The sequence below is a fragment of the Henckelia pumila genome, chromosome 2 (assembly GCF_033568475.1).
Source record: "Henckelia pumila isolate YLH828 chromosome 2, ASM3356847v2, whole genome shotgun sequence".
NCBI lineage: Eukaryota > Viridiplantae > Streptophyta > Magnoliopsida > Lamiales > Gesneriaceae > Henckelia > Henckelia pumila.
In genome coordinates, this window is record NC_133121.1 from 132836149 (window position 1) to 132859873 (window position 23725).

At 35.7% G+C, this 23725-nt stretch overlaps 2 protein-coding genes across 6 annotated transcripts; one reads left to right on the forward strand and one right to left on the reverse strand.

Moving 5' to 3' along the window:
- The first annotated feature begins 6903 nt into the window (after window positions 1-6903).
- Window positions 6904-12976, forward strand: LOC140881214 (uncharacterized). Of its 3 annotated transcripts, none has more exons than XM_073286345.1 (8): window positions 6904-7310; window positions 8244-8349; window positions 8517-8609; window positions 8691-8886; window positions 9245-9423; window positions 10085-10332; window positions 11546-11718; window positions 12614-12976. In XM_073286345.1, exons 1-8 carry the CDS (start codon window positions 6947-6949, stop codon window positions 12779-12781), a joined length of 1527 nt encoding a protein of 508 aa, XP_073142446.1. In that variant the 5' UTR covers window positions 6904-6946; the 3' UTR covers window positions 12782-12976. The 3 variants fall into 3 exon arrangements, with proteins under 3 accessions (XP_073142446.1, XP_073142447.1, XP_073142449.1); XM_073286346.1 differs by having other exon boundaries at window positions 11549-11718; XM_073286348.1 differs by lacking the exon at window positions 12614-12976 and having other exon boundaries at window positions 11498-11687.
- Window positions 12977-14621: 1645 nt separating this feature from the next.
- Window positions 14622-23177, reverse strand: LOC140880417 (uncharacterized). 3 transcript variants are annotated; one of them, XM_073284838.1, is made up of 8 exons: window positions 22741-23177; window positions 20671-21972; window positions 18537-20276; window positions 17321-18412; window positions 16999-17103; window positions 16206-16295; window positions 15483-15593; window positions 14622-15271 (listed from the first exon to the last, which is right to left on the reverse strand). In XM_073284838.1, the coding sequence occupies exons 1-8, from the start codon at window positions 22795-22797 to the stop codon at window positions 14762-14764; spliced, it is 5007 nt and encodes a 1668-aa protein (XP_073140939.1). In that variant the 5' UTR covers window positions 22798-23177; the 3' UTR covers window positions 14622-14761. The 3 variants fall into 3 exon arrangements, 2 of the variants coding, with proteins under 2 accessions (XP_073140939.1, XP_073140941.1); XR_012149652.1 differs by lacking the exon at window positions 14622-15271 and having other exon boundaries at window positions 16206-16300; XM_073284840.1 differs by lacking the exon at window positions 14622-15271 and having other exon boundaries at window positions 15535-15672.
- Window positions 23178-23725: the final 548 nt, after the last annotated feature.

The window sequence follows — 23725 nt, forward strand, 5'->3', positions numbered from 1 at the left end:
TCCTCCTCATCACTTCAACCCATCACTCTCCTTTCTCCCTCCCTCTATCTCTCGATCTCTCTCTCCGGAAGCCATGGGAGACGATTCTTTGAGCTTTTCTTCCGTCTGATTCGCACGATCCGACCGTTAGATTTTAGTTCCGAGTTGAGTTTCACGATCACCGCAACGAGGGCTTCGTTCTGACGTAAGTTTTGCTACGATCTTCGAACTTTGATTTTTGTTGGGTCGTCAGAAATTGATAATCTTGGAGTATATTGTTCTTGAGCTAGCATAGATCGTGTATTCGAAGTCGGTTTGGAAAAAGAACAAAGTTTGGATTTTATATGAATTTTGGAGCCTATTTTCGAAAATGGGGTTGTTGGATTTTGTTTAAGTTTGGTTGATTTTTGGGTTGTTTGATGGTTGATTTGAGTTTATTGAATTGATAATAGGTTGTTTGTGTTTTTGGTTTGATCGGAACATAGCCGTTATGCCGCCGGTTTGAGTTTTGGACTTTAGTTCGGTTTGAATTGTTTGAGCCAAATATTCGATTGAGTTGAATGTTAATCTCGAGCTTTTATTACTTCTTTCACAGATTGTTTCAAGGCCGTTGGATTGCGAGAGTGCAAAGTTGAATCGTTCTAAAGATAAGAGCCAGTATAGTATCGAATTCTTATCATATGAAGTGGATTCGAGGGAGTATTTGAATGAATTTATTGTTGTTGTTTCCAGGTTTGGAGCATCGACGTCTTGAGAAGATGTATAAGATGACTTAGACTGGAATGGAACGAGTGACTCGAATTCGACTTGATTCGAGTGTTCCGAAAAAATCACATTCTTGCATGTTAATTGATTTACTTTAATTTATTGAATGAATTTTGTTTGACATTGTATTCATATTGAGCCTATAGACTTTATTCATTTTTAAGATAGACGTTCTGAGAACTACAGTAGGGGGCATTGGCAGGCGAATTACTGCAATGACCGACGTAACCCTCTATAGTTGCTGCAGAGTCTAGAGGATTGAAATATGCATTATCCACCCCGAAGGGAGAGTCGGTGTGATTGGTGTATATTTTGTCCTCGGGATTCCAATCAGAAGAAGAGAATAACCAGATTACCTTTGATTATCCAGACTTGATAATCCCGGGTTTTTTAAGTCATGCATATCATTTTAATTCCGCATTTGGATGGATTTGTTGTGTTTATGTTGAGTTGATAACTGATGTGGAATTGATGCATACTATGTAGTGATTCGTTTTATGTGAGATTGCTTGTTAGTCTCTTTTACTGGGAATATTATTCTCACCGGTTTACCCAGTTGTTGTCTTTGTTTGTATGTGTACTTGGCAACAAGAGGATCAGGAGCTGGACCTAGTCGGTTGGGCTAGCTCGGGATGAGAGGATAGAAGTGAGACACCGCGTTGTAGGGTCGAGTCTGTTGAACCTGTTCTAATTTTGTTGAGTCGTTTGAACTCCTTCTTAGAACTCGACTTGTATTTTGGAAGAACTTAGACTATTGTATGTTCTACTCTCTTTTTGTATTTTGAATATCTCGTTGTTGTAGAATTGATAGTTGGATCATGTCGGAGCATCTCCGGGTGTTAGTTTGCACTTTTGGAGTCTTTTTGGGAGTGATTTCAGCAGGCTGTACGCGCCCGCGCTTCGAAAGGCGCGCCCGCGCGTCTCGGGAAGGACGCTATGCGCGCCCGTGCCTCGGGAGGTGCGCCCGCACGTCCCTCTTTATAAAAAAAAAATAAAAAATTTCTTTTGATTTTTCTGCGGCTCTTCGTGAATTGATTTTGTTTGATTAATCGAGATTAGAAGATTAGAAACGGGGTCTCACATATTAGCTATGCTCTTCATATTCAAGTTCTTCTTCGTTTTTATCTGGGGAGAGAAGTAAGGGATGAGTGTTTTGGGAAACACTCAGCAAGTGGGGCCGATCGAGCATAACAAATACCAAAGATATATTTTACATATATATGTATTATGTATATAGAATCACGATTTCCAAAAGAGATAAGCATGTTGAATCTAATACGAACAAAAAATCAAACATAGCACTGAAAATCATTTCATTTTCCATGGTTTACTTGTCAGTTCTCATATGTTACTCCTCTAATGGACGAGGCCAAAAGAACAATTATTATAACCCACCGCATCAGGACCATATCAAATCAAATCATCGGAAATTCCTTAATCATTTTTAAATCGACTCTTAATATTACAATTCAAATAATTCAAATATACTTTCGAATATTACAGCAAGTGTCGAATGAACGAATAGATTCAAAGAAGCATGAAAACGAGTATAAAATATGTCGATCGAGTTTTCGAAAACAAACATGAACTAAAATGTTTTAAAACAATATATACATAAGCTCACTTACCTCTTCCGTTGACCTCAAATGCATATAGTGGAGACTAACATTGACCATCCTCGATCAAAAACTTAAGAGATATATATCCAAAAATTCTCAAATGTCAACAATTGCATAATTGAGTCTTTCTATGGCATCGATGTCTATGCTTTCGATATTCACCACTATCGTTCTATTAGAAAATGGAGATTTGTGTAGTCAAACCGGAAAAAAAATACTTTCCTACCGCTAAGATCATTTAGAAGGAATAACTATATAGTAAATTTAAAGGGAAGAATGTATGAAGTGGCGGTAGAAAGATTGTGTTGTCAACTAGAAATACAAGTTGGCAACAACAAATTAGAAATTCTTGGTGGAGGATGAATTTTTGGATTAGGTAAGGAGAATGGAGATTTATATAGACAAGACAAGGGACATGAAAGATTAACCAATTAATTAAAAACTTTATTATCCATATTGATAGTAATTTATGAAAAGGAGTTACAATAATAATAATAATTATTATATATTTAAAACACACAAAAAAAACGTTAATCTTACTAAAGCAAATGGGGTTCATACATTTTTGAAGAAAAATATAATTTAATGGACAAAACGTGGGTTCATTCTTAGTGAGATTTAGGAATTTCAAATATTTACTTATGATTAATTAAAATTAAAGACCAATTAATTACCTAATTAATAATAATTATAATACGTTAGAGAACATGTATTTTGATTGACCGAAAAATAACAACAATTTGGATAAAATATAATATCTATTGTAATATACTTTCCTATAAAATAATTTTTAAAAAATGGATTTATCATAAACCTGAATTTTTATTTTCTTTTTGTTCAAGAATACGTGTACAAGACCAACATAAAAGCTTCCAAGTAAAGAGTAGAAATTTGTAGCATAATTGAAAGAAATTTATGAAATCGGTTACCATTTTTCAATACTAATCATTTAACAATAATAATGAGATTAAGATAAATAATTAATTTAAAAATTATACTTGTAATTAATTTCCTTTTTGTTTGATTGCTCTTGTTATTAAAGACTTATGTAATTCTTAATTTTAATAATAAGTGATCTTCCTTTCAAAAAAAAATTTATGTTATTTTTTTAAGGTACAATTTATTATAAAAATCCTTACCAATGTAATACGAAACATATCGTCTCATTCAGCCGGCCCAACTCTCAACAACGGGCCCAACGTCTCACTAAGTCCCCAATTGTCTCATTCAGGGGTTGGTTAAAAAAATAGGACTCTCAGGAGTATTATTAAAAAAATAAGGATCTTGACTTTTTTTTTAATGAAAAAAGGAGTTGACTGTCCATACACTTTCTCCAAAACAAAAAATGAATAAACCAAAAAAAACTTGGGTCGACTAACCAAGACAGCAAAGTTGGTCGACCCAAAATTGAAAAAATGATTGGTCGACCCAAGTCAATGAATGCTTGGGTCGACCAAGCACAATCATATGTTTGGGTCAACCCAATCATATATTTGTAAAATTAGCGGATTTATGTGTTAAAACATGTACGATTATATCACATACTTGTAAAATTAGCGGATTCATATGTTAAAATATGTACGATTATATAATATAGTTGTGAAATAATTGGATTCATATATTATGTATCATTATATAACATACTTGTGATATTATCATATTCATATGTTAAAACATGTACGATTATATAACATATTTGTGAAATCAACGGATTCATGTGTTAAAATATATACGATTCTATGTCAACATAGTTGTGACATTAGCGGACATATGTTAAAATATGTACGATTTTAGAACATATTTGTGAAATTAGTGAATTCATATGTTAAAACATGTACGATTATAGAACATACTCTTGAAATTAGTGAATTCTATGATCCATCGTAGTCTACCAAAAAATTTATATGGTCTACTAAAAAAATTCTATTGTCTAACATGGTCTATCAAAATATTTATGCGGTCTACCAAAAAAGTTTGTATGTCCTCATCCAAAGCTTTGCAATAGTAGGTTAGACCCAAGCACATGCTTGCTTGGGTCTGTTGTGCTTGGGCCGACTAAAACACATGCTTGGGTCTGACCAAGATTGGTCAACAATTAGCCGTAATCGTCAAAAGTGTATTCATATGTTAAAACAAGTACGATTTTAAAACATACATGTGAAATTCGCGAATTCATACGTTAATATGGTACAATATATATAATCCTATAATATAATCATGAATCAGTCGATTCATATGTTACAATATTTATATCATATAATATAATCGTGAAATTAGTCAATTAACATGTTATAATATGAATAATCAAATAACATAATCGTGAAATCAGTTGATTTTTATATTAAAATATGTATAATCAAATAATATAATCGTGAGATCAGTTGATTTTTATATTAAAATATATATAATCATATAACATAACCGTGAAATCAATTGATTCTTATATTAAATATGTACAATCATATAACATAATCGTGAAATTAGTTGATTGATATGTTACAATATGTATAATCATATAATATAATCGTGAAATCAGTCGATTAATATTTTACAATATGTATAATCATATAACATAATCGTGAAGTTGATCGATTAATATGTTACAATATTTATAATCATACAACATAATCTTGAAAAATAATGGATATATATGTTATACTAACTAATGTTATAGTTTGTGAAATAACTGGATTCATAAATTAAAACATGTATGATTATATAACATACTTGTGACATTAGCGGATTCATATGTTAAAACATATACGATTATATAACATATTTGTGAAATTAGTGAATTTATATGTTAAAACATGTACGATTATAGGTCAAAATACTTGTGAAATTATCGGATTCATGTGCTAAAGCATGTACGATTATAGAACATTCTTGTAAAATTAGTGGATTCATATGTTAAAACATGTACGATTATCAGTCAACATTAGTGTTTAAAAACATGCATGTGAAATTTGCGGTTTCATACGTTAATATGTACGAATATAAAACATACTCGTGAAATTAGTAGATAAATTGTTAAAAAAATGTACAATTATCAATAAACATTTCGACAAAATTGTGTAATTACGTGTCAAAATTATGTAATTATCGGTCAAACTTGTAAAATTAATGAATTCATATGTTCAAATGTGTACGGTTATAGAACAAACTTGGGAAATTAGTGCATCAATATGTTGCAACATATACGATTATATGTCAAAATTATGTAAATATTGATAAAAATTGTAAAATTTGCAGCGAAAAAATTATTTGATTGCCTTTTTTTTTTTACAAACAGAAATATTAAAAATACAAATAAATGTGTTACAAACAAATTTCTTATATATAATATCTCTCATTACCTTGCTTATGACAATTTATCTCCTTTGTACCAGTCCTTTTTCACTTATATCTCTCATATTTCTGAACAAAAATCTTTTAAAGAAGCTTCCTCTGATCCTAAGTGGTGTGAGGCCATGGCTGTTGAAATTACAGCCTTAGAGGCCAATAATACTTGGGTTATCGTTCCACTTCCTCCGGGTAAGCGTAGTATTGGTTGTCGATGATGTATTATGGAATTGATAATCAACATAGTCCTTTATGCATCGCATCCTGAATTTAATGAAATATGATTTTTCCGCGGCACGCAATGCTTCTTTCCGCAGCTCGCAAATGCGTGCTGCGGAAACTCTTTTCCACAGCGCGCAACGCGCTGCGAAAACATCTTTCCGCAGCCCAAAATTGCTTTGGGTCAACCCAAGTAGGTCGACCCAAGATCTTGCTTGGGTCAACCCAAACATGAAAAAAAATTAGTTCTTAAAATTTAATAATTTTTTTTATTAATTAAATACAAGGGTATATAAGTAAATTAAACATCCGATCTTTTTTTTTTATAAATAAAACAGATTTCAATCCATTTTCCCTAAATTTCCCTCTCATTCAGTCTCTCTCTTTTCCATTCTCTACTTGGCAACCCATTTCTCAGCAACGATCGAGGCGCCGACAACCCATCTTTCGTTGCCGACAGTCGACATCCCATCTCTCATTTCATCTTCCTGGTAAGATTTGATCAACATTCCTTGAAATATTTAGCAGAAAAGTTTCAAGAACACAGATCGATCGCTTCATTTTTCGTGTGTGTGATGAGTAGGTAGACAGAAAAGTTTTCTTTTGTGGCTCTGTTACTTTATTTCCTCGAAAATATATTAATAGTGTTTAAACAGAACTTATACATTTGTGATGTGTGATTTTTCAGTTTTTAATTTATGCATTTATGTAATGCTGCAAAATTACATATATATAATTAAATTTAAACCAGCAAATCTTTTTGAAAAAATGGGTTAAGCCAATTTTAATTATGTTCGGTTTTCCTCGGTTATTTTTATGAAATCGGTTGTTAAAATAAATATTTCGGCTCGGTTAGGTTATTATTCATTCGATTCAGTGTGTAACAAAGATGGACATGGTTGGTGGGCAACGTAACTAAACTCCTATTAATAATATTAATGTTAATTTTATGAATTTGTCGCCCTCTTACGGTCTTACCAATGTAATACGAAACAGATCCAAATTTCAGCAGTTTCCATGAGATGACTGGGAAAACAGCCGAGCGAACCTCAGTCAGCGGCCGCCAGCCTGACACGCGCCGCCTTCTGTGGTACGCGCTAGCCTCTCGATTTCTTCTTCTGACGTTAGTAATCCTATGGCGATCTCTTCTCAGCCCCTACGACACTTCCTCCTCATTAAACCCACCCTGCCTATCCGCCAATTCATCTAGCCCATTTCCCAATCCTCCTTCAGTTCTCCTCCCGCGCGTTGGTTCTGCAATTGAGAATAGTATGGTATGGGATAGCGTGCATTTCATACGCATCGCTGAGTGTGGGTATGAATACGAGCACTCCTACGCCTTCTTGCCATTGCTTCCCATCTGCATTCGCCTATTGTCTAAAGCAGGTTTTTTTTATTGCTTATTTATGTTTTACTGCATTTTTTTTGGAAATAATATGCTCGAAATGTTTAAACTAGCTTATGATTTGAGTTTTATATTTTTAGAACTGTACCAGTGGAACCATATTGTTTTTCTTTAGTCATGTTTGGATTCAAAGTTTGGTGGACGAAGTATCAAGGCAAAAATAATGAAAACTGGCTCTATATTTTATTTTCAATGAGAATCAATAAATATAGTGGCTTGATATAATAATATAATGAAATATGACGTGAATTTAGAAGTATAATGCACAAATATTTAGTATAAAATATGCATACAAATATTTCAGTAACATTCTTGTGCAAACAAACAGAAAGGAAACTTTGTCAGGTCGTACCTCATGAAAACGTATGTTCTGGATTTTGGATTCCATGTTAAGTGAGATGTTACATGTACGGGCACTACGCCAAGGTATATATAAGGCAGGAGATTTGTCAGTACATGTAAAGTCTACTATTTTTCAGTCAACCATACATGTATATTGATAAATCTCCACCCTTAGATACACCATTGGTGTAGTGCATATACATGTAGCATGAAATTTTCCGGATTCCATTTACAAAACATAATGTAAACAATTGGCATTGTCGGTTGTAATGGAAAAAGTTAAGATGTCATGTATTTGCATAGTATAATCGCCTTTGTTCGAAATGTGTCATTTTCAACACATTTTAATTGCTTCAAATACTGATATAGGTTTTGTTTGAAAGGAAAAATGTGATGTAAATCAATTTTCTACGGCTTTTGCTTTTCCTTTTACCTTACTCAACAATGTCGCGGATTTAAATCTGCTTTTGAAACAAAACAGAAGAAAACAAATTTATTGCCAATTTAACTTTGGGGTCTGGGAATTGAATGGTGCCACAAATATCTGTTCACTTTTTTCCCACTCAATGCAGTTTTTGCACCACTGGTGCCGGTAATTGGCTACAGGGCAGTGTTGGGACTATCTGGCTATCTTCTCAGCAACACAGCTTTTGTTTTTGCTGCGTTATACTTGTATCGGTCAGTTGCTTGTCAAAAGAGTTACAGTTTGAACTTGCCAAACTATGACTTAGCACCTTTGAATTACATAGTCGTCAATGTTCATTTATTTAAATGCTTTCTGTTATCTGTAATCTATGAATACAATTTTGAACTCTAACCATGAGTTGCAACTGTATTCTTCTCAGGCTTTCAATTATTGTTCTGGAGGACTCGGAGGTTGCATTGAGAGCATCTATTTTGTTTTCCTTGAACCCAGCTTCCATATTTTACTCATCTATGTGCGTCACATAGTCTTCATCTCATATCATACCTGAAAAGTGAAATATTAAATTGACAATTGCTGCCTTTGTTATCTGCAGATACTCTGAGAGTCTGTATGCTCTATTGTCATTTGGAGGGTTGTATCATTTCCTGAATGGTGCTGGTTATAATGCAACACTTTGGCTTGCGCTATCTGGTTTCGCACGCTCAAATGGGGTGCTTAATGCTGGGTATTTTTGTCTTAATGCAATGCAACGAGCGTATAAAACCTTTATCTGGGAGAAAAAAGCTTATGTGAGCTCTTCTTTCCTTCTTTTTGATGACATGTTACCTTCATCAAACAGTTAACTAATGAACAATTTTCTGAATCAGCATCATTTTGTTTGTCAATAGTATCATGAGGTCATGTCGGTACCAGTAATGTTAATGACGAGCATAAGATTTATCTTGGTTATACCATCCTCTCCTACCCTTTTCCCTATTTGGGCTAAGATTGTTCCATGTTTCATTTGTGGACTACTGGAAAACCTTCTGGTCTTCTTTTTTCCTGATGCTCATGCTTTCTGTCTTGACTATTCAACTTTTGATTCTGCAAATTCTGATACTGTCTGCTTTTGATTATGACAAGTATCCCCATCTTTATTTACACCAGCTAGCACTGAAGATTCTTGTTTCTGGGGCATCATCTTGTCTGTGTATCTTTGCTCCATTCATTTGTTTTCAATTGTATGGATACTTCAATATCTGCGCAGGACGGTCTGTTGATGAAATGAGGCCTTGGTGCAAGGCAAGACCTCCTTTACTCTACAATTACATTCAAAGCCACTATTGGTATGTTTAACAAGTGTTTGACACATTATGAATTATTATTGTTGTTGAGTTGTATGCTGAATTTATACCGTCCAAGATCTCTGTCTGCACACGCACACATGTGTCCTTATGCATATGGGTACACGTGTATCAATTTTTGTTAAGATCGATGAGAGATACTGGGCTGGGATGATCATGTTTCCTTTCCCAAAATTCGATTCTCTGATAAGCCTCCTTTCCAGTGTTAATAAATTTGATCTTGTGGTGAGGAAGATGGGACCTTATCTTCAGTCATAATTGGAGATATACCTAGAGTTCGAACATTTCTCTTGGTTTTAGTATTTGCTTGGTGGGATGAGGGTTATTTTCTTTGAGTGTTTTGTTTTATTTCTCACAATCATATGAAATGACTATGAGTGTGTTGACTACTATGTCATTGAAAGTAAATGACGGAAACTAGTGAAGACTCCTTGTGCACGGTGTATTCCACTTATAACTGAAAATCAGTAGTCAAAAATTTTTTTGCAAATCCTTTGCCTACTTACATGAGAGTCTTTGTTGCTTAAGAGAATGGTTGTTCAGTTGACTTTTTTCTGTCTTCATGTGGTCTCTCTGCTATGTGAAGAAGGTAGCATACTGAATTCTTATTTATTCCTGATGTCTGTTTTTACTTTTGTGTCAGGGGGGTGGGTTTTCTAAGATACTTTCAAGTAAAGCAGCTTCCCAATTTTCTGCTTGCATCTCCAATATTGTCTCTTGCACTTAGTGCAATCATCTACTATATGAAGCTATGGCCCAATGTTTTTATAAGCCTTGGTATTCAAGCTCCTCTGTCAAGGAAAGAATTGGTTGGCACAGCCTTATCTCTGGGGTCAAAGGACAGACCAAGGAATTCTTATTTTTCAGAGAGGTCTTCGAGCACATTGAAAGGTATGAATTATGTTTGTGATTTGCTTGCAATTAATATAGCAAGTTATGATGTGCAAATCCTGGATATCTTCGGAATTGTGGATTGTGAGAACGACCTTAATGTGGGGATGTTTCATCCCCGTGTCATTTGCAGTCTAAACTCTAAAGTATATTGTTTCTGCACAACTTGTCCATTCTCGAATTGACACCTTGTTACCTAGACCGTAGTGCAAGTCTCAGACATTCTATCATGTTAGAAATGTGGAAGTTGCAGCAATGCGTGGCTCAGAATGACTGTATGATGTAAGACAGGTTGAGGAGTCACTTCTTTTAGCATGGTATCCTGCAATTTCACTGATGTTAGTTTTTATGATGTATGGTAAATAATTTTTGTGTGTGTGGAGATTGGGCAGCAACAGAAGATAATTGAACCATATTATTATTCCACACTAAACGATATAACCTAGAAGAGACAAAGAGAATTGGAAGATATCCAATCCCAATTAATCAGGAAAAAATGAACTGAAATATACCTATAGAAACAGAAAAGGAAAAGAAGAAAGAAATAGAAATCCTAAAGATGTTGCTACAGCTATGCCATAAAAATATGGAAACAGGTCCGGCTTATTATTTATTTTATTTTATTTTATTTTATTTTATTTTATTAAATAAAATGTATCAGCATATGGTGGTATATATCACGAAAGATGTAGATGGAACTTATTTTGCAATTGACAATTCTACGTGTTGGTTAGGTAGAAAATGGTGGGGTTGTGGCCATAATGCATTTTGTATTTATATATCATATCACGGTATTGTGTATCTTTAGTTATTGAATTGAAGATTAAATGTGCATGATTCTGTGCCGCGTTCAATTCAAAGATTGTTGCTGCTACATCATCTCAATTAAAACTTCTGCTGACTGCTTTGCTTCGGACATACAAAATTTACTCAACTGCGTTGGCATTTGTTAACTTGTGTTATAGTATACACCTTCTCAATGTCTTCAAGTGGATGTATCGTTGTCTAATGAATTTTGTTTTAGTGCAACTCATATAATCATTTATTGTTTATTTATGAGGAGCATGTGCCTTTCATACCTGTCTAGTGAGTGAGACATGTAGTGTCCTTGTAAGTTTAATATATCAGTTGTGGATGATTGAGGCTTGAAATGGATGTAATGCAGCCATGATTATTGTTACAATGTTCTCACTCAAATAATGATCTAAATCAGAAGATGATACTCTTAAACTGAGGAGAAAGGTCATCGAAGGAGAAAAGTTGGTTTTGAAGCCGTTAGAAGGTGAAGCAGTGTTCAACTTACCTCGTCTTCCTGTCGTTATTGTTCCTTTCGTTCTACACTTGAGCTTCATGGTTGCCACGGCTTTTTTTGTCATGCATGTACAGGTTAGCCCCTAACTTTCTTTTGCAATTGTTGTTTCATTTCTAGGATGGTTATACCTGAATCATCATTGTGGTGCAAGGAAAAAGGACTAATGTGTAACTAATATCAAAACGCATATCGCAGAAGGCAAATCTTTCAATAAATGAAATAGTTTGATTTTGAACTACTTCCCCCCAGTCTATCTTAATTATTAATCAAATTGGATCTCTTGCTTCCACTTATTAAAATTTACAAATTTCATCTTCAGTCCATTTACTTTTTTCATGAAGCATCGCAATTTCCAATTTTGTATCTATAAATGAATTACATGTGTTCCACCTGTCATTCATCCCATGAGATGGAACACAGATGTTGATAAGAAAATTTGGGGGTAGGGCTAATTTTCATCCAAGCAATTGCAAGTATCTGCACCGGCGAAGTGCTTCTATTTGTTCATATGATGACCTGAATTTTCTGTTGAGTGTTGACCGAAGAACATAGGACAATCTTAAGTTGTCTTTATTTTCCAAGTCTTTTGTAGCTGAGGTAGGCCTTTTGTGAAGTCTACAAGGGAAACATAACTGTTAGCGCTTTAAAAACGAAGTACATTTGTTTATGGTCACCAAAATTAATTATTTCTTGTGCTTTTGTGGAAATCTGGTTATAAGTGGGGTTATTCGTCTTTCCAATGAAAAGACATCTGAATAGGGGCATGGAGGCAGACATGACGTGGTGTTGTTAGAAGGCTTTATGCTAACCGCATGAGGTTTAAAGACTGAACTGCCTAAACTTTGGGTTTTTAGTTTATTATCAATAAAAAAATATCCTTCTTTTTATTTTCAAACCCTCAAGTTGATTTTCCAAAAGTATATAGTATTATCACCATATTTGATCCTGTTCTCATTTTTCGTTTCTCAGGTCGCGACTCGTTTCTTATCCAGTAGCCCTGTTTTGTACTGGTTCGCCTCACACATCATGGGATCTCCCGGTTTTGGGAAGAAATGGGGATATGTCATATGGTCCTATTGTGTAGGTTATATTCTCCTTGGCAGTATACTTTTCTCTAACTTCTACCCTTTCACCTGAAATTGCAAGGGCTATATTTGGTTTTGTTTCCCGTGTTTCATGATGATTCCTTTTTAAAATATTTTTTGAAAATGTGTTGGGAAATGAAATTAATATTTTTTGCTGGAAGCGCAGAATTGTGTAATTATTTTTATTTTGAACAAAGAATAGTGTAACTTTTCTCAATTTAAATTTTGAATATTTGTTTTTGTTTTAGCTAGTGAAGTATAAATTGAGGAGTCGGAAAACTGGAAATGATTCGTATATCTTGCAGTGTGGTTCTTCCTATGCGTCTGTGACTCTGTATCATATTTGTTTGGGAAAACTTCTTAAATGCCCAGGTGAATTTATTTGCTTGACTTAAACATGAAATCGATAAATTTGTGTTCAATCGCATACATGGGAAAGAAACTTAATTATTCGCATCAGTGTTTTAAAAACCAGACCGGACCGGCCGGTTTGACCGGTTCGATCGGGAACCGGTCACTGGTTCGGTCCGGAATACCCCTAAAAATCGTTTTAACGGTTCGACCGGTCAAAACCGGCCAAGAACCGGTCCCAAAAACCGGCCAGAAAACCGGTTGAACCGGTTTTCGAATTTTTTTTATTTTTTTTAATTTTAAAATCTTAATTTAATATTTTATTATATATATACACATGATTATTTGAAATTTGTATTTCGTTAAAAATATTATTTTTTTATTATTATATTTTTTTAATTAATTTATTTATTTTTAAAAATATAGTATATATAACTATAATTAATACTTTGAATATATTTATATAGTTGTTTATTTTTTAAACTATGATAAATATATTTTTGTTTATTTATATACATATTTTAGATTTTTAAAATTTAAAAGATATTGTTAATTATATTATATTATATTATATTATATAAACGGTTTTTCGGTTCGACCGGCCGGTTAAAATGGTCGAACCGGTTGGACCATTTTTTTAAGGTAGATCGGTTCGATCACCAGTTCGATTATAAAAACATTGATTCGCATGAAGATGTCGAAGCAATCGGGGTACCAACGGCAGCACGATAAATGGTGAAGGATGTGGTTTTAATGTGTTATTTTTCATATAAGATTTTGAGTGTATTTTTATATAATATTAATTTTCAACCATACAGTTTATATATTTAATGCTTTGTTATGGATGGGCAGAGAATGTTTCGTCACGATTGAGTTAATGTCAGCACAAGAGTATTATTCCAGTGCAAAATCCAATATTCTAAATTTGTTTTGGGCATGTATTAAAATTAGACAATTGGATGTAATGTTTTTACGCTATCATCCGATAACAAAAGTTTTTTGATTTATCCTTTAAAAAGAATATTTCTTTTAATTTAATACAACATATGGTACACGTAATGATTAATTTACGATGATAATGTGTAGTTCGTTTGATATCAAGTTTTCAAGTATAGGATTAGATCTCGAGTTCGAGATTCAATTATGACAATCTTCTCTCACAACTCAAAAAAAAATAAAAAAAAAAAAAATAATAATAATAATAATAATAATAATAATAATAATTCATGTGCATATAAAATTCTTATTTGTTGTGTAATACATCGCGCCCATTGAAAAGTACTATGTTTTGCAGCTTGATTAGTTAATTATCAGCTTATCAACCAATTGAATAAAAATAACAATCACATTGTTGTATGATATACTGGGAAAAAGTAAAGAAAAAAAATGTTACAAAGAACAAAAAAAATTATGAAGTCTGCCAAAGTTGATTACGGAAAGCAGAGAAATACGCTATAAAATCCTACCAGAAGTAACGAGTCATAGTCTCATAGACTTGGTAAGTTCGTATTTAAGATATTGGTTTCTCATAGAAATGAATGATCTCGAATGTGCAGGGCGAAAACAATGGCTTGAAGAAGGTGATTTTATTAAAGAATTGTGACAAAATTTCTCATTTTTGCTATAGTATTGCTTTCCAAGTATGTGTTCGTTACATATTTGTCCTGGAAAAGTCCTTGAATTAGACGGATTCGCCACTACTTGTAATCTCCATGGTGAAGAACTGTTCTGCTTTGTCAATAAAGCTTACAGGAAATCTACAGTGCAGCATCAATGTTGATGCATCACTAGTAGACTGACCATTCCCCCGATGCTGCAATTCTTCACTAAGCTTGATCGCTTTACTGTCTTTTTGGTTTCGCCCACGAACCATTCTTGTCATGCTACCAGAACTGCCTCTCTGAGAAAGGACACGGGTGCTTTTTAGATGGCTTCTGTTTGATTTTTGATGCACGTCTTTTGTTTCAGAACCTGTACGATTCAATTCTCCAGACTCGTCATTGTTCTGGAAAGAAACTGTGGTCGAATTGGTTCTGCACGATTCAAGCAATGGAAGGAGCATGTCCACGCTGAGTTCTTGTTGAATGACACCCTTGTTTTGCTCACATCCGTATGATGCAGCCACTAACGTGCCAGCTAAAACGGGCATCAATTCAGGATTGCTGAAGAACACGAAAGGAAGATCGCACACCTGTTTTTTTAGGTCTGCAGTTAGATTCTATTATCTTACATTCGAAATACATCCTCTGCTATATTGAGTGAATGTCTTGCCGTTAAGTCATGTGGCGGTTGTCAAGTCACCATGAGTCATGTGGCTTATATTCACTGGAATTTGGATGTTGCACAGAACACCTCAAGTGGAGCAGAATTACAAACGAAGGTATCCAAAAATGTTTACTTACCTTGTGAAGGATGGTAGGGCTCTTTCCCCAGCGAAGCACCGCTTGATTCTCGGGGTGAAAAAGTGCAAAGTAGCCAAGAAGTGACAAAGATTCCATCAAGAGAGAACCGATCTGCGGAAAGTGCGGCTATCATAGATTTTTTTGCTCCTCATACCATCAATCATGCTAACGGCATAATTAATATCTGGAACTACAGATTCTCAGAGCAGAGGAATCCCATACAAGAACAAAAGTTCAATCATGTTTGTGATATGTCACTGGTAATTCATTCCAGCAGTAGAAGATTATAGGAAAAAGGAAAAATTATTCCCATTTAATTTAAAAAAGAAAAATGAGGGAGTGGGAGAGAGAGAGAGAGTGTGTGTGGGTATTTTCTATGCTACGCCATGCCTGGTGATGTGAATTGAATGCATCGATAAACATTGTACCATGTGGGAACTACATAAAGAATCCACACATGACTTGCATGATCTAAGACGATCATAGCACCCAACGTGTGTCACTCCATGTGGAATAGAAAAAACTATGGGCACATCATGATATGATGGTGGGAACAAGGACATCTACTGTCGTGACCAATGGCTAGTAGACAAAACTAAATTGAAACATGTGAGTTATTGATTCTGCCAGTGTAAGTGAAAAGCATATGTTTCTGCTTAAGCACTGTTGAATTTGTAATTTACCAGCATGTCCACTTTATATGTTCGATAAGTACTGTGTTACCTTATCGGTTGCTGCTCCCCAGTTGTTTGTACAATGAGCAAGAAAAAAACTCATCAAGTGAAAGAACTCCATTTTCAGGTCTGGGCGTGCCTGCACTTGATTGAGGAGAATAAAAGTAATGTTATGTCTATGGTACGAAAATGTCCTTCTTGTAATAATTTTCATATATAATCGAATGCATCGCTACATCAGAGTTCATTTTTTTTTCACAAACACACGTGATGTATTTAAGTAGATATGAAAATTATTGCAATAGTACACCTACATTTTCGTACCAGACGTAATATTGTAAAAAAACGGTTACTTAGGCGCAATAATAGCACGTATTCAATAATTCATCTGGGCAAAGGTTAAACATGCAATGTTTACAAAAGGTCAGGGGGAAAACATACAATTGTAATAAAAGGTCGAGGGCAGAGATGCCTATTAAATTTTCACGGGATGAAGAGTGTATTTTCAACATTTGACACGGGAGTTTGGTGCAAAAACTAATTAGAGTCGATTCCCAGGGTAATTTAATAAGCATAAAACTACATAATTCACACCTAAAATACTTTATGACCTTTAAATTAACCGTTTCCTGCAATCTATGATATAAAATATATTCGCAGCCTTTTCCTTCAATGAATGTCTTCTTCTGCTCCTTTGTGCACAAGAAAGTCATCACCAAATTGTGATTGCTAAGCACCTTCTATACTTACTGCCTTAATCATAGCTGGGGCCTTGAGTCATATGATTTATTTAAAAAATTCTGTAATAATCATTTACCATCACAAAAAAAGCAATGACTTACCAGCATTTTCTGGATGAACGTTACATCTATCAAAGCCAGATTGTTCAACACCTTCAGAATACCAGTCGCCACTTCCTCAAAATTAGATGGAAGAACATATGAACTCTGAAAATATATGGTTAAAACATCAACTAAAAATTCAAGGATTCAAGTGAACTTAACACCATCTCGATACTTTTCACGCAAACAACTACTGCAGCATCGACTCGACTCAAGACAGTATTAAAGTCACTGGGAAAAGAAAATCAAGTACACAGTATATTGTTCTGCAGACCAGTATGGACATATTGGCACTCATATATGCCAAGGGCCGAGCAGTTACCTGTTCAGTAGACAACCGGTTATTGGCTTGCAATAGCACAGCAGTCAGCATGGAAGGAAGACACACTAAGCCAGTTTCAGAAATTGCTGAAAGAAGAAAAATTGCTGGATGTTTTGAAACGGAACCACTCAAATTGTTTTTGTCTGTACTATTACTTGTGGAGTTATTCCCATCCGTCTGAGCAACTGTATACTCACATTTAACATCTGTTGGAATTTTCAATGGCTCATTCACGGCACCTGAACTCTCGATTTTGGAAGAAATATGCCTTACATTGTGTGAATCATTGTTGTCAACAAGTATAGTAACAGCTGTTCCTTTGAAAGTGGAAGTTTCATCTAATGGTTTGCCCTCTGGCAAATCTGGCAAATTACATATGGTACTACTTGACCTCAAAGAGGGCATGTTATCTACACTAAAGTGTGATAAATTGAATCCCAAATCAGCGCGTCCATAAATTTTTGTCTGTCTGATATTATGCCCGTCCATCGCATCACTAGGAAAAGATTCCCAGTCTATTGAAGATGTTTCTCTGAATTTGGAAGTCAGCACAATCAATAAATTTATGCTTAGGAGAATAGACGACGGAAAAGGAGAACCTTCCACCTGTGGCCTGTCATAAAGTGCAAACAGGTCCCGTAGCCGGTGAATAATTTGATATGCAATAACAAGTTCTACCAAGCCATCCTGCATCTGAAGTTGGAGCTCAGTACCACTGGTGAAACCAATAATTGCCGCAACCGTCCATAGAAAACCATCGGTAACTTCAGAAATCAACTCCATATTTCCAATTGAGGTTTTACTTGGGACAAAATTAGTTGAACCAGGAATACTTAATGATGCTGCCATCTTGATATAGCTCTCAAGAGCTGCCGCCAACATTGGGATAATTGGAGGCAACAGATTTTGCACAAGAAAATAGCATTTGTTTGCGGGTGTTGCTAGGACTACCCTAAGAAGCCTTAACAGGAAAATCGTCACCTGGCAGGCTTCAGGTTTTGATGTGTGAGAAGCTGGTAGTGCTGAAGCAATAAAATCAAGCAGACCAGCTTGGCGAGAAGCCTGCAACTCAGGATCCCTCCCCTCCAAGAACTAAATGAGCAAATAAATGAATGTCAAAGATACAAATAACTTCATAAAACAAGATAAAACAAGAAATATGGATATAAGAAAGTGAAAACAGATAACTGGAAAACTAAAGACAAAAGTCCAGTACCTTGATCATTTCAGCAGTTATCAGTCCAAAACTAGGAGCGCCATCTTTTCTTTCTTGGCGAAGTTTTTGCAAATCCTGAAGCCACTTGCCAATTTTTAACCTTGCAGTTCCTATGGTAGTTCGATATGCAATTCCAGAACTTTCAAGTCCAGATGAAGGCTCTGGAAATTCATGTTTCATTGACATGAGTCTTTGTCGGATTCTTTTGATTCTTCGCTTCAGTGAATGTTGTGAAGCCTCATTGGTCAAAGTAATAGAGTCTGCACGGATACCATTGTTTTCCTGACTATCTTCTCCATTACCATGTGGAATTGATCTACCTAGGGCTTGGCCTTCTTTACCTGTAAAGCGCCGCAATAAAGGTGAAGATTGATCCCTAAAATCCATTGATGCCCTTTCCCGTATTTGTTCTAGATAAAACTTTCGTCGCTGCTCACTTTCGCTAAGTCTTTCAGCTAATTTCTGAGCCAGGAGTTCAGCTTCTTCCTGTTGGGCTTTGGCTCGAACCTCCTTTCTCCTCATCTGTTCCATAGTCTTGGCTTCACGAGCAGCACTTGAAGCTTTCCGTTCTTCTTCCCTTCTCACCTGTGCCTCTTCCTTTCTGCGCTGAGTCTCTGCAAGGCGCTGCAACTTCTCCGCTTCAATGAGCCTCCTACGTTCCAAAACAGCTTCTTCCCTGGCCATGTCCTCTTTCTGCTTAGTTTTCATTACTTGAACTTTCTCTGCTCTCCTCAACTCAGAATCCTGAAGCTTTTTCCGCAACATATGTTTTTTATTCTCTTCATTCAGCGAGGTGATGAAGCGTACCTCATTAACTTTACTGCTTTCATCACCAGCTCTTCTAACAACTTGGGCCAAATAAGCTTCATGCCTGGATTCAGTGCGCTGATGACGAGCAAACATCGACTCTCGTAATTTATTGCTTCGAACAGTTTGCCATTCATTCACACGATTCAGTTTCTCTGAGGTTCGTTGAAGCTTTTGAACTCTCTCGTTCTCAAGTTGAGTTCTGATTCTTGTGGCTCGAGCATGTTTTTCTTCAGCTTCTTTTTTAAGATCAAGGACGGATTTCTTTTTCTTCTCCGGGGACATAAGTTTATCGTGCAAAACACGCACTCGCTCGGCACTTTTCCTTCCCATGCCTGGTGAATAAGAGAAACGAGAAGATACAATATGTGGAGATGAAAGTAAGTCCTCCCAATTCCTCTTCTCTTTCCAAGCATCCAAGGATTTTCCTGAGCATCCACTTCTCTTGTTCCCATCTCTTTCCGTGGGAGTATCTCCTCTAGGGATATTCGCTGATCTAGGTTTCTTCTCAGCTGTATGCTCTACTAGCTCTTTCTCTTTCTTATGAAGTAGTTTCTCTGCTTCAAATACAATTCCATGTGGTTCACGATTGCTTTTACCTTTGATGCCAGAAGCATATACCTCTTTCAAAGTTGTTTTGGATGCCATCGAACCTGGTTTACCAGAGTCGAGATTTCTTTTTTCCTTGGTTGAGGCCTGAGAGATTACTGGATCTCCAGTCCTTGCTTTCACAGCGAATCCTTTAGAATCACCTTTCTGAGCATGCTTATCCAAAATGTTGCTGGATCTAAAGTCGCGACCATGACCCTCAGACCCTAGTTTCTTGCCATGGTTACCTCTTTCACTTGTCCGATCTTGTTGAATTTTCCTAAACGCCTCAAGAGATGATGAAAGGATTTCAGCTCTCCGTGGCGAAGTTGTCATCCGGCGGACCTGCCTCAATATAGAACTTCCAGAAATCATTAAGAGAGAAAAAGAAATAATGAGCGTGTGTATGAACTGATGCCTGCTTGTACCAATTACCTCGTAATGAAATGAGTAAATCGTTTCAGAAATCAACAATTATTATGTTATGAGAAACCATTATAACAAGCGACAAAATTCATCAAACAGACAATCACCGGGGCTGAGATTTAGCAATGCAAAAGAAACAAAGAAAATAACCATGTCCATGTTGACATAACATTTTCCTTAATTTAATCAAAATATTTGTAACAACAAAACATAGAGAGGGTAAAGTAAATGCACCATCTGGAGAAGTACACTATGTGCCCAACCATTTAACTCTTCATCACGCATTTGTAATCCAAAAGAGGAAGAACCTAACCTCCCATGAAAGAGCATGTGGTCTGCGATGATCAGACTGCAATGTAGATGGTGCCCCATCAGTTCCATGACATGGTGACCTTTTCAATTTCTCAAACTTTTCAACTCTAAAATTAAGTTCTCTAAAATCTGACGCAGCTTCATCAAGGACAAGACTAGCCTCTCTCATTTGATCAAGATCACACTCTAGTTCACAGAGAAGATAGAGTTCATCCACAGCCCGATTGAGGTTTTCAAAGAGAAATCCCCAAAGGCGTTCTCTGAATCTTTCTTTGCTCTCACCTGTGGCATCTGTATTCTGGGTATCCAGTAAATCCTCACCATTCTCTTGCTGTTTTTGTTCTCTGAACTCCTCAACCGAAGCTGTCAGTGTCGATTGCCCTGGAATCTCAGGTTCAATAATCTCAGGTACCAGTACCTCGGAAGTAGGTGTAGTTTCCTCAATGCCTAAAGAAGAAGAAACGAAAGAACAACCAGTTTTCGACGTAACCTTAGCAGTTTCTATCATCTCCACTTCTTCACTGGCAGACCGTAAAATATCATTCTCAGATGGATAGCACATGCTATCATTCTCCTGCTTAATATGTTTAGACTCTATGTCAACACATGACATAGGTGTGCTTGGACCAACTATTTTCTCACAAGTAATTTGCTCTTTCACATCTTCTGAAGTCATTTCACTTAGCTCTTTACAGTTCTCTTCGATGGATATAGTCCTTTCAAACAAGGAGTGGGGCTTTTTAGGATCCTGAACTGCATCGGTTGCCGCTCGGATGAATTTTCTCCCCTCAGGATCACATGATCCAACATATGAAAGAGATTCACCAGAATTCCCAGCCTTCACAGAAGCCAGATTGTGATTTTCAACTCCCCCAAACTCAACTCCAGATCCAGAAGTTCTCCCATAATTTACTAGAGTTCCCTCATCCAAGTCACCCCACTTAATTCTTGGAAGGACACCATTTTTAGAAATATGATCCTGATTTACTACTAATTTGTAACTAGCGTGTTGAACATCTGCAGCTGCCAAATCACATGAATCTAAAACTTCATTATCTTGATTAACAACTCGTTTATCAAGGTAAAGATCAACTGCTTCATCCTTAGCAAAGATTGAAGAAGAATTCAAAGCTTTGCTGACATCATGCACACCGTAATCTTCACTTCTATTGGAATGCTGGGTAATAGTATTGCTATTCTTGAATCTTTCACCCAATAGCAGCCGATTGCTAGAATTGCAAAAACTCTGTTTTCCAGCGGGTCCTCCAGAATTCTGTATGAACTTGGAACTGCTTCTGTGTTTCTGCACAATAAGTCAAAACAAGAAAGTGAAACCTCACATTCCTATCATAAGGATAGCATGAGAATGTCAAAAGACAAACTTCATGTGAGTGGCAAAAGAGAGAAGCAGCACACAGATAGAGGAGACAAATTAGTAATGCAGCAAAATAAAGTCGAATATTAGGGAGGATAAACAGCAATAGAGGGCGGCATCACACCCATCAAGTAATGCATCTCCAATCAAATACTTGCACATTCGTTCATGATACCAATAAAATCAGCTTCAAATAGACGTAGGAGTGATTTGACACGCAACTCATTTGTCTTAGAGCCAAGTAAAAAGTCCGGCATCTTAACAAGCTATTGGTACATCCATTTCATTAAGAGCAGACACATTTGAGAAAAAAAAAATCTAGACGCTGAAAAATACATGGTATTACAGTCCAAAATCATGTGTTTTTTAAATTCCAATGTGAATATCCTCATTCCTAAACACCAAAAGAATCAAATACTTCCCATGAATATCAGGATGTGCAACATCATCCTTTATCTTCACAAAAATTATGCATTCGTCCCAAATTCCCAACTGAGTTCAGCTTATCCACTAGCAAACAAAGTCAAGATTCAAGAGTACTATACAAGACCACACAAAAAGAAGCATATGTTGAGGAACACAACCAACATTTTCTAATACAAGAAAATCTGATCACAAAAACATATCTCACAAGAAAGTGCCGGGAAAATGTGTTCTAAAATCAAAATATATAAATAAAAGTTTCATCTTTATCACCTTTTTAACTTGCATCCACCCAGAACCTTGATCATCGGCTCCCCCGCTGCTCTCCATCAGAATCTGCAAAAGCCCAGATAACTTTTTCCTCCTTTCATCGATTTGACAGAGACCCCCTTTTCATCTTAATGGCAAAACCAGGACAAATCAGCGGTTGGGCCGTCTACCAACCACAACAATAACATTCAATAGCTCAAAATTAGAAGCTTAACCAAAAAAATAAGCCCAAAAAAGGGTCAACTAAATGCCAAAATAAAGTTGGCCCTCGAAAAAATGCCTCGATCGATTTCTTAAAAATAAGGCTAAAAATTTTGAACCCAAAAGAGGAAAGGGAAAAGGAGAAAAAAGAAAGCAAGAAAATAAACAATGGGCTGCCTAAAAATGTCGATTGCAGCGCTCCTACGTATAGTTTGGAATGTATTTGTATGGAAAATGGGATGAAGGGAATGTTAACAGGATAGTGACAGTAATTTAAAATCGCGGTTGATGATAGGTGAGGGCATTTGCCTGGATTTTTTTGACCGATCTCTCCCCTAAATTTCCTTATTATTACAATTGTGCCCCTACAATATTTACCGACACTTTCCGCTTGCAATTATGATTTATGCGTGTGTAATATATTTTTATATAACAGCGTTTATTCCATGCATGTTTTATGTATTAAAATTTTTAAATATTAATACTTTAAAAAAAAAAAATTATACCATGGGACTCCATCTCACATGAACGAATAGGTAGAAAACTAAGGGAGGGAACAACGTGATCGTGTTAGGTGAAGTCAAAGAATACATGCAGCAAACTTTCTTTGACTATGCTGCTTTTGTGGAAATTGCAAGAGCTCAACGTGGCTATTTTTCATCCTCATTTCATTAGCCAAATTTGCCTATAAATAGGCTCCTCATTCGGCAGATTAAAGTATCTCATTCTTCTCTTCTTTTGTATTAACAAAGAGAGAAAAAAATAAAGAGAGAGAAAAAAAAGATAG

What these genes read in the sequence shown, in the direction of transcription:
- LOC140881214 (XM_073286345.1), top strand. Translation starts at nt 6,947, where the DNA reads ATGACTGGGAAAACAGCCGAGCGAACCTCAGTCAGCGGCCGCCAGCCT. An exon ending in GCTGCGTTATACTTGTATCG is followed by an intron (nt 8,350 to 8,516) that starts GTCAGTTGCTTG and finishes TATTCTTCTCAG; the next exon opens with GCTTTCAATTATTGTTCTGG. An exon ending in TACATTCAAAGCCACTATTG is followed by an intron (nt 9,424 to 10,084) that starts GTATGTTTAACA and finishes CTTTTGTGTCAG; the next exon opens with GGGGGTGGGTTTTCTAAGAT.
- LOC140880417 (XM_073284838.1), bottom strand. Translation starts at nt 22,797, where the DNA reads ATGGAGAGCAGCGGGGGAGCCGATGATCAAGGTTCTGGGTGGATGCAA. An exon ending in CACATGCTCTTTCATGGGAG is followed by an intron (nt 20,277 to 20,670) that starts GTTAGGTTCTTC and finishes ATATTGAGGCAG; the next exon opens with GTCCGCCGGATGACAACTTC. An exon ending in GCCCTACCATCCTTCACAAG is followed by an intron (nt 15,272 to 15,482) that starts GTAAGTAAACAT and finishes CTAAAAAAACAG; the next exon opens with GTGTGCGATCTTCCTTTCGT.